The sequence below is a fragment of the Antrostomus carolinensis genome, unplaced genomic scaffold (genome assembly GCF_000700745.2).
Source record: "Antrostomus carolinensis isolate BGI_N321 unplaced genomic scaffold, ASM70074v2 scaffold27566, whole genome shotgun sequence".
Classification (NCBI taxonomy): domain Eukaryota; kingdom Metazoa; phylum Chordata; class Aves; order Caprimulgiformes; family Caprimulgidae; genus Antrostomus; species Antrostomus carolinensis.
In genome coordinates this window covers 25,572-35,860 of record NW_010322946.1, presented here as the reverse complement: position 1 = coordinate 35,860, position 10,289 = coordinate 25,572, and the positions used below count along the sequence as shown (strand labels likewise).

The 10,289-nt window shown below is 52.9% G+C and overlaps 1 protein-coding gene across 1 annotated transcript; it reads left to right on the top strand.

The window, feature by feature from the left end:
- Positions 1 to 6,621: 6,621 nt before the first annotated feature.
- Positions 6,622 to 9,856, top strand: LOC104526865 (galactose-3-O-sulfotransferase 2; the record flags this gene model as incomplete). The annotated part of the gene is made up of 3 exons (XM_010170438.1): positions 6,622 to 6,732; positions 7,363 to 8,314; positions 8,999 to 9,856. Coding segments are annotated over 3 exons (1,921 nt in total), but the record flags the coding sequence as incomplete, so codon positions are not given.
- Between the last annotated feature and the right edge of the window lie 433 nt (positions 9,857 to 10,289).

The window sequence follows — 10,289 nt, the reverse complement described above, 5'->3', positions numbered from 1 at the left end:
CCAACAGCAGAAAGGGGTTTGATCCTTTCAAACAGCGAGCTCACCCATGGCTCTCACCCAGCACCAGACTCCCAGATAAGCCGCCAGGCTATGTAGATAGCAGGAGCACAGGATGGGTGGAGAACTCAACAGCTCTACAGTAAACTTGTGGTTTTGATGAGGTGGACAGGGAGAGGCAGCGCCTGCCCATGCCAGGGTGAGGGGAACGGCTGCCCCCCTGCCTGCGAGGGGGGAGGGAGGAAGCTGGGCCCTTTTGTCTGTCCAGAAAGCCAAGGTCTGGGCTGGAAGTGACTTATCTGCCTGGTATGCATTTCCTGAGACCCATGGGTGAAGGGAAAGCATGCATGGCCAGAGTCCTCTCCACCAATGCCAGGAGGCATGTGATGAGCCTGGTCCTGCAGTACTGGTGTGGCACAGCCTGAGCCCAGTGGTCCTCATTGCACACATCGCAGTCACACATCATCTCCACCACCCCAGGTGTCTGGTGTCCAAACATGAGAAGTGGGTGGTCCTGCTACCCAGGCTTAGGGTCCCTGATCATGAAAAGCCGTGGCTGTGTCTTGCTGATGTTATGCAGGATAGGCCTCAAAGGGGAAGGATGTGGAAAAAAAGCTACAGAAGAGGGAGGAGATTCTGAGCAAAGAACCAGCTATAGACCGCCATCATGAAGGGCAGCCTCTCAGTCCTCTGTTGAGTTGTCCACCAGCCAGCAAGAAGCAGACCCAGTGACAATTTTACTACTGCTACTGGAAAACAGTTGGCTTCCTAGCAGGGCTGTGCTGTTGCTGGTCATCCTGGCACAGCACAGTGCCAGCTTGGGGGGTTGAGGATATTGCTGGCTTGGGGGAACATGGGAAGCCAGTCTGAAGATGGCAGATGCAAGATATTAATGTGTTAAGCAGTGCCTAGAGCAGCGGGTGGTTAAACATTCCTAGAATCATAGAATGGCTTGGACTGGAAAGACCTTAAAGATCATCTTGTTCCAACCCCCCTGCTGTGGACAGGGTTGCCTAGGGCCCCATCCAACCTGGCCTTGAATGCCTCCAGGGATGGGGCATCCACAACTTCTCTGGGCAACCTGGGCCAGTGTCTCACCACCCTCTGGATGAAAAATTTCCTCCTAATATCTAAATATCTCACCTACATCTACCCTGTCTTAGTTTAAAACCATTTTCCCTTCTCCTATCATTATGTGCCCATGGCAAAAGTTACTGTCCCTCCTGTTTAGGAGCTCCCTTGAAGTACGGGAGGCCGCAATGAGGTCTCCCCAGAGCCTTCTCTTCTCCAAGCTCAACAAGCCCAGCTCCCTCAACCTTTCTTCAGAAGAGAGGTGCTCCAGCCCTCTGATTGTGGGCTGAAGCAGTGAGTATGGGAAGAGGAAGCAAAGGAGGGAGCTGGGGATTGCCATTACCCCATCCCAGGGTGGATGGAGCCAGCTGGTGTTGGAGAGGATTAGCTCCATGCCATGCAGCTATGACTTGGCCTGCACAGGATCTCAGCAGCACAGACAAAAAGAGCTGAACACCCCTGACCAAACCATCTCTGTTCTCAGCTTTCTCAAGAAGTAAAAACAGGACACAAGAAAGGATAAAGATCAACCACAAAGAGCAGAGCAGGAGGACATGAGGGGTCAAAGCAGAACATCAACAGCCGCAGGTAAAACCAAGGAGTAAGACATGGATGCAAACATGGGTGGCACGGCAGTGTCCACAAGCCTCCAGACAGCCTGCCTGCTGCTCTACGTGAGGTGGCAGTGGTTTGCAGAAGGCAGCCCTGCTGCCAGCAGCTCTTGAAGCCATGGCCATGAAAACATGCCTCTCACTGGAGAAGAGGCTGGTCACTCCCTGGGCAGGTGCTGGAGAGCAGGGCATCAGTGGGAAGGTCCGCCGCGGGCTCGCCATCCCAGGTGCCCACCCCGGGGAGGGGCCACCAGCCGCAGGCACACAAGCCAGGCTCCTGGTGTTTGCTTTCCATTCTCCCAGTCTGATGATAACCACCCGCTCCCCAGCCAAGGCTCCAGCTCACCATGCTGAAATTCAGAAGGTATTTGATCACGTTTGTGGAATTTTTATTTATTTATTTATTTATTTAAGTAAAATACTATTTCCATCCTATCCAGAGGTCACATCCTTGTAGATCCCTCTGTGTTGAGAGATAGTTGGAGTCTGATGATGGTAATGGGCAGAGGAGTGTTTCTGCTCTGCATAAACACAGGGAGGTCTGGGTTGATCAAGCTCTGTCTTCTAACAAAGCTCTGAGGGCAGCACTTCTCCCTGGCGTGTAAGGCCCAATACCACAGAGAAAGAAGAGCAGCAAAGACCTTGGTGAGGCAAGTAGGGTGCTGATCCCTCCTGCCTCATCACCACTCTCAGCTCTGCATGCTCACCTGTGGAGTGGACCTGGAGCAGAAGCGTGGCTCCTCACAAGTTTTTTACATGGCAAACCCAACAAACGCATCTAGGGTGAGGCATGCTCTTCCACAGCTTCTGTTTTGGAGAGGATGGATGAGGAGCAGAGGAGAAGGTCTGACTTTGCAGCAGATCCGTCTTGCTGGAGGAGAGCATTTCAGAGCAGGACAGCCTTTCCCCATGTGCCTGCGGCAACTGGGGTGTTGCACAACCTTCTGCTGTGCACCAAGCTGTGGTGCAGGGGTGACCTGGGGTATTTTCTAACCCAGATGTGTCACAGGTAGGTTGGGCACCGACAGGCAGGCAGTGTCCTTGTGCCCTTGCTGCACTACCTTATATCCTCCTGAGCGTCCTGCAGACCGCTGTCCCCATTTTCTCATTTGTTCCAACATAAGTGAAGAAAATGGCTCCAATCGCTGCTCAGAGGAACGAGGCTGTCGCTGCTGTACGTATTGTGGACATTAATTCCCCGTGCAACATCGCTCGCTGCCTGGAGCATACCTAGCTGCAGCAAATCAATAAAGTCATTTTCTGCCTGGTGAACTCAGCCTGGGCCCCCTCCCACAGCACCCGGCCGTCAGCCGAGACCCTGCACAGCTCAGCACACACCAGCCGACCACAGACCCATCCCCACCGCGGCATTCAGTTTTGTGTTGGACGGGGAAGAGGCACTGGTGGGAGGGAGGGTTGTCCTCTCTGCTTCAAGTAGAGACAGGAAAAACAGAGGAGAAATCTGCCCTACCCCTGCAACCAAGCAGTTTCTGCTTCTGAGTAGCACCCCAGGCACCCCCAACCCTGATGCTGGGGGCATAATCCCTTGCAAATAAATGACCAATAAATTCGGTTTTTATTAAATCCATTGAGCCAGCGTAGGAGGATTCAGCTGTTGTGGCTCTCCTGCTGAGCCCTTGCAGCCAAAGGCATCTTTGGGGTGCTGCACCCATCTTTGCACCTTGCTTTGTCACTTGGAGGTGACAGCACACAGGCTCTGATCCACAAGTGCTCTTCAGCCATAGCCTGCCCGTGGCCAGAGGCACTTCCAAAGACGCTGCAGGTTGCTCTCACAGGGCAGCATTGGTCCCACCAGCTCCAAGTGCTTCTTGGACATCTTCCTGGTGCTTTGATCTCAAGTATTTAACTCTGCCCAAAGACACCCATGTCCATGATCTCATCCTGGCATGCTAAACTGAGAGAAGGTTGTGAAGGAGTTACTTGTGGAAAGCACCTGAGCCTCTTGAAGGTTCATTGTCCAGCTACAAATCATCCAGCTGCTCCGACCTCCAAGACAAAGGCCTCTAATGCTACATGTGCCATTTTATCCTGGTTTTGCTGCCTTCAGGTGCCAAGAGGCATCTTCAGTGCAAACTTTAGTGCTGCCACAGCTCTCCCTTTCTCAGCACACTCTCCTTGATTGCACATGCATCCCACCAGAGCCAGCATGAAGGAAGGTCTCCAGTTTTATGTTAGCCTGGTCAGACCCAAGCAGTCAGCAATGTGTTGCACGTTTGCAGCTGGTCATTCAACCAACACACTGGTCATCTCAAAAGAGGCAGCAGGCTGGCAGCAAGAGGACCTGGATCTTTCACAGATTCTCCACAGGTTGAAAGTTTAGTACTGACCAGGGACCTCTGTGGAAGCAAGTCCAGAATTACATCTGCCCAAAATACAGATACTGGAGTAGCAGAGGGTGCCACTTCCCTCACCACTGCTTGCTGAGGAAGCATTGCATCATTCTGCCCTCAGTACTGTGTGTTCATGCAGATCTCCCCAAAGGACAGTTTGGGCATATCGGTAGGTACCACAGTTCGTTAGTTCTTCAGTCCCTCCTTGCTGCTTTTCTTAGGCTGGCCAAGCAGACAAACTCATCATCAGCTGCGCCCTGAATGATGGGAGAGTTGGATCAAGTCTCCAAGAAGAGCTGTCCAGCAGCATCACTTGATCCTGAAGGAACTCCTCCTTCACTGCCTTGCCCCTCTTTGGTCTCTCTGATCATCAGTGATCTTCCACACCAGGGTTTTTCCACAAACCTTACCTTGCAGCAGCTCTGTGGCAGCCCTGAGTCTCTGCTTCAACCCTCTCCCTTTAACATGTCGTGGCATTTTAAGTGCTGTTTAAGCATTTGGCATTTTTCTGATCCGTTGCTTGTCATACCCATGTGTCTGTAGCAGCAGGAGGCCCTCCTTGTGCTGCTTGTGTGGCCCTGCACTGAGCTGTGTCCATGTTCACCAGCCGCCTGTCTCTCATCTGAGCTTGGCGGTCTGCTCCTCAAGTGGAAAATGAGCATGGATACCTCCAGGTTGTCATCAGATCATAGAATCACAGCCTGGTCTGGGTTGGAAGGGACCTTAAAGCTCATCCAGTTCCAACCCCCCTGCCATCAGCAGGGACACCTTCCACTAGACCAGGTTGCTCAAAGCCTCATCCAACCTGGCCTTCAACACTTCCAGGGAGGAGCAGCCACAGCTTCTCTGGGAAACCTGGGCCAGTGTCTCACCACCCTCACAGCAAACAATTTCTTCCTCACATCTCATCTCCATCTCCCCTCTTCCAGTTTCAAGCCATCACCCCTTGTCCTGTCACTCCCTGCCCTTGTCACAAGTCCCTCCCCAGCCTTCCTGTAGGGAATCCTGCAGATCTGGGGGATGCTGTGCTGCTGACTACTAGCTCATTCACTGTGCTCGTAATTACGTGTCTTTTGAATCCTCGGTAGCACTGCCATGACCTAAGACCTCCCAGCCTTTACAGTCCCAAGTACTTCACACGTTAAAAGTCTCCCAGGAGGAGCTTAGCATTTCAACTCAGCAAGTGACATTTGAGAGCAGGGCAGAACCAAACCCGTGAGTGTCCAAACTGATGTGCAACCACTGGAAACAGTGCTGTAATAAGAAAACTACAGTTACTGGTGATGCTAAGTCAATGATTTTTCCAGAACAAATCCAGTTTTCCAAAGGCAAACCCAAATTCCTCACCAGTACCACGGAAGGCACAGGACCAGACAGCCCATGTTTGTGTCATTGCTGGCTCATCAAGCTTGTACGTCTCCCACACGTCACAGTACTGCCCGGAGAAGGAGATAAAGCACCACGGAGATGACGAAGCTCTGGGACAAGCAGGTCTGTGTGGTCCCAAGCCCACTCCCACCTCCAAAACTGTCCACTGAAGGAAGTGACCAATATCAACAAATATCAGCTGTTGGAATGTGGCTTCCAAGCAAGGACTGCCCAGATTTTTGTTTTCCTTAATGCTTCCTATTTAGGTCCCTCAGTTTCATGCTCAGCAAAGCAGCCTGTGCCTGCTCCCTCTCTCTGAGATGGGGAGAGCAGACATCTGGGGCTTGCAGGCTAGACTCCCACCCAAGGAGGAGCCCACAACAGAGGGTTTAACCAGATTCTGAGTACCAATCATCTCCTGTTAGGCAATGATTGGTTCCCTGGGTAGAAACCAGCAGAAATGAAATGCAAAATTATCCTTTTTTTCCAGAGAGCTTAGCCCCCTAACTGGTCTGCTTAAGATTAAGACTATGACCAAGCTCCACCATGGTTTGCAACAAGCTGTATGAAAAGTCCCATGGCAATGTTTTTCATGGCCTGAATGTCCCCACACACAACTCCAAACCCCATAGCCTAGTGCTGATGACTTGAAGAAACCATGCTGCTGTTGTAGACTCAGCTAAGACCAGACTAAAAACCAGCTTACACACCAGAGAGGCACAGCTGATGCCTCCATGGTGGGACCACATCTGCAGCCACAGCTGGAGCCTGCACAGGTGGCAATCGCCTCTAACAGCAGGTACCGAGAGAAAGGGAGAGCAGGGGATATACATTTTTATTGTCTTTGTTTATAAAGATAGGGTCCTGATATTTCTAGGCCAGGGAGGTCAGGGCAAATGGCTGTTCCTGCTGCTGAAGCAGGAGCTCGGGCTGTGCCGGGAAGGCATCCCTGAGCAGCCGAGGGACTTTGCAGTTATCGCTGTTTACCTTTCGGTGTGATAATTGTGTCTCAGCTGGAAATTTCCACTAAGGTACACTGCTTGAGCACAGCCTCTGAGGTTTGTTGGTTATCGCTGCCTCTGTACCTCTTTCACCTGTGAAAGCATGACCTTACTTAGAGAAAAAAAAAAGAATTGTAAAAAGTCTCAAGGCCTCTTTCTCCTCTGCCTCACACACACGTTTCTTCTACCTGCTAATGGTCTGAAATGTCTGCTTCCTTGCAGGAAGGCGAAAGCAATATACAGGTGCCAGCCAGGTCGGCTCTGGGTTTTCTTTAGCTTCCTCATCCTCCTCGTGATCACACTTCAAGTCGTGGAGAAGCTGCAGCCTCTCAGGTAGGTCCCAAGCAGGCTTGCAAACCTGCGCCTCATCCTCCAGCCTTTCACTGGCCGCTGAGGTGGGCTCAAAGCCATCCTCCTGAAAACCACCCAACAATGTCTTCTTTAGCCATGGAGGAAAATGCAAATAGGAGAGGATCCCTCTGGGGCTCTTACGTCCAACACCTACACCCTGGCCAGAGCTGAGCCCTCTCCGGACCCAGGCTGCTCTGGGCTTTGTCCTGGCTGGTCTTAAAACTCTGCAGCCCTTGGGCATTCTCCCAGTCCTCCCAATCTGGGGTTATCTGCAAACTTTCCTCCAGCTTTTGCAGGCAACCTGCTCTTCTCTCTCCTTGCCTCCTCTTGCTTTGCCCCTTTCCACCAGCCCACAGTGCTCTAGGGGGGCAGAGGCATTAGCACATCACTGCTGACCCATCCTTCTCTTCTAGCACCCACCCCAACCTCCCAGGACAGTGGTCAAGTCCTACACCCACCAGCAATGCCACCCATCCCAAGAAAGACAGGGAAACATGCTTTGGGGGGTCTTCAGGGGGGGTTTCATTGAGCTGCAGAGGAGCAGCCCTCTTTGTATGCTCCTTCCATCCTCTGCCCATTTGCAGCTGAGCCTCACGTCCTCCCTGTTAACAGAAACTGCCGGTGCGAGCTGGAACATGCCCTGCGGCAGACCACAGACCACAACCAGAAGGGGCTCGGCTATGCCCTCCAGACCCCCAACCTGCTGCAGGAGGACAATATCCCGCACTGGAAGAGGAAAGCCATGCCAGACCCCACTTCAACTGAGAGCGTGCAGGACATTTTTCAGATGCACATGTACTTCAGCCAGGAGACCATGCCGGAAAGCAACCCGAGCAGCCAAGGGGAGCACTGGACATGGCAGCCTGTGGAGAGCAGCAAAAAGGTGAAAGCCCATCCTTCATCCATGAGGCTGAAATCCCAGCTTCCTGGCCTGAGAAAAGCAACCAGAAAGGGTCCTTCTCCAAGTCTTCCTGGGAGGATCTCTGCAGTGTGGGGAGATGCTGATGCTATCACCAGCAAGTTCATATTCTTTGCAAACAGGATGACCTCAGAGGAGCATAGGAGAACATCACCACCAGGAATGAGGCAGGTGGTGGTACAGAGCCAGTCTCAGCCTCAAACCACAGGTTCCCCACACCTTCAGTGGAGCAGCTTGCTTAAACACTCCTTGCCAACTTCAGCTCAACCTCCACAAGCAGAGGACTTTTACAAAACAGACCTGGAGAGAGAATTTTTCCCAAGCTGGACAGAAGTCTCTAAGGGTGATGAGGTGACTCTTAGAGAAGGCCAGCAGGCCAAAGGGGTCTCCTCTCAAGGGGAGACATGTGAGCCTAAGACTGACATTGTTTTCCTCAAAGTCCACAAGAGCGCCAGCAGCACTGTCATGAATGTCCTCTTCCGCTTTGGCGAGACGCACAACCTGACCTTCGCCTTCCCAATTGGAGGTGGCAACCAGCTCTTCTACCCACACCATTTCTTGGCAAAGTTTGTGCAGGGCTTCTCCCCCCAGAGCCCTAAGCAGTTCAACATCCTCTGCCACCACATGCGATTCCTGCAACCAGAGGTACGGGCAAAGCCACGATGCCTTGGGAGGGGTGAACAGGGGAGGGAGAGAGAGGCTTGTGGGGAGCAAGGTGGGACACTTGTAGAGCATGTAAACTCTTCAGGGATGAAGCTAAAGAGAGATAGAATTGCCTCCAGGTATCTTTCATGTTATGGACATCTCCTGAGAGCTTCTGTGAACAGGTTTGATGAATCATTGTGCTGTGACCTGAGACAAGCCAGGGGACAGCATCTGTAGCAGTCAGACTATCATGTCGTTCTTGTCTCGTGGGCCCTTGGAGATGTCTTGCTCCCTGGACAGGCCCAGCAAGAGGAGAATGCCCTAAGTGCATCAGCTCAGGTCAGCCCTGTCCAGGATCCATCCTTCTGGGTGCTATTTGAGGACATGCCGATCTGGGGAATGGCAAGGAGATAGAACATATCTCAAGCCCGAACACACCACCCAGCTGTAGCAGCACGTAGCAGGGAGCTTTGATCACTGCTTTCCCCATGTACCTCTTCTGGGGCTCCCTAGAGCTGACACAAACACTCCTTCGATGAGCTGCATCCTAAAACCCTCCCAGTACCCACCATCTCCAACCCCAGTGAGTGTTTCTGCTTTCCAGCAGGGGACTGTGAGTGAGCTAGTGCCTTCCAGTCCCTTCTCCCTATCCCACCTTTAAAACCTCCTTTTTCTCCTCTGCAGGTGGAGAAAGTGGTGTCCAGCTCAGCTGTCTACTTCTCCATCCTGAGGAACCCTGTGCAGCTCATGGAGTCCTCCTTCGCATACTACAAGGGCACGTCAGCTTTCTCCCATGCCCACAGCCTGGAGGAATTCCTCAGCCAACCCTTCCGCTTCTACAACCCTGCGGACGGTGACAGCCACTACGCCAGGAACCTCATGACGTTTGATTTTGGCTTCAACCCTGATGGAGAAGTCTCAGCCAAGCGGGTGCAACTCATACTGAATGCCATCGAGGCGGCCTTTGACTTGCTCCTCATCTCTGAGTACTTTGATGAGTCCATGGTGCTGCTGAAGGAGGTGCTATGCTGGGACCTGGACAGCGTCGTCTCCTTCCCACTCAACATCAGGGACAGCAGCACCAAATCCCACCTCTCAGACACCATCGTGGAGAAGATAAAGGAGTGGAACAAGCTGGACTGGGAAATCTACACCTACTTCAACAGGACGTTCTGGGAGAGGATTGACCGAGACATTGGCAGAGAGCGCATGCAGCAAGAAGTAAAGGTGCTTCGGGAGAGGCAGGCAGAGCTGGCAAGGACCTGTCTGCAAGGGATGGGTAGCGTGGCCCCAAAGGACATCAAGGACTCTTCCCTGCGGCCACTGCAGCATGGCAATGCAAGGATCTTGGGCTATAACCTCAAGCAGGGCTTGGACAAGGAGACAGAGCTGATGTGCCGGCGGTTGGTGACCCCCGAGCTGCAGTACAGCAGCGCTCTCTACAAGAAGCAGTTTCCCCAGAAGCGTTCCCAAACCCACCAGCATCCTCCCTCTCGGCAGGGCAGTGTCCTGCGGCACAGGCTGGAGGCCACCCAAAACTGAACCTCCTTGCTCCCTCCATTCATCGTTGTCCAGCTGCCTTTGGTGAAGATGGCAAGGTGCTTGCCTCGGGGGCTTCTTCTGCCCCAGGTGGGCTGGGCAGGCTGGGACACTACTGCCCATGAGAGCCCCTGTCCATCTCTGTCTGTGCAGGACCCTGCACAAGCCCTTGGGTGCTGCATTCTGCTGTTGCATGGAGAGGTCCCAGGGGCTCAACCTGACACAACTCTTCCGGGGTAGGTCCTGAGCAAACAGGGCAAAACCCCAGACTGGCAGGCAAAGCCTTGGAGGAGGAGACCCAGGGCTTTGCACTGCATAGCACCAACTTCAGCAGCAATGAACAGAACCAGGAGGACAACCCAAGTCCTCAGCACCGTGCTGGGGACATGCAGAGCTGGGGAACGGCAAGGAGATAGGACATATCTCAAGCGCAAAG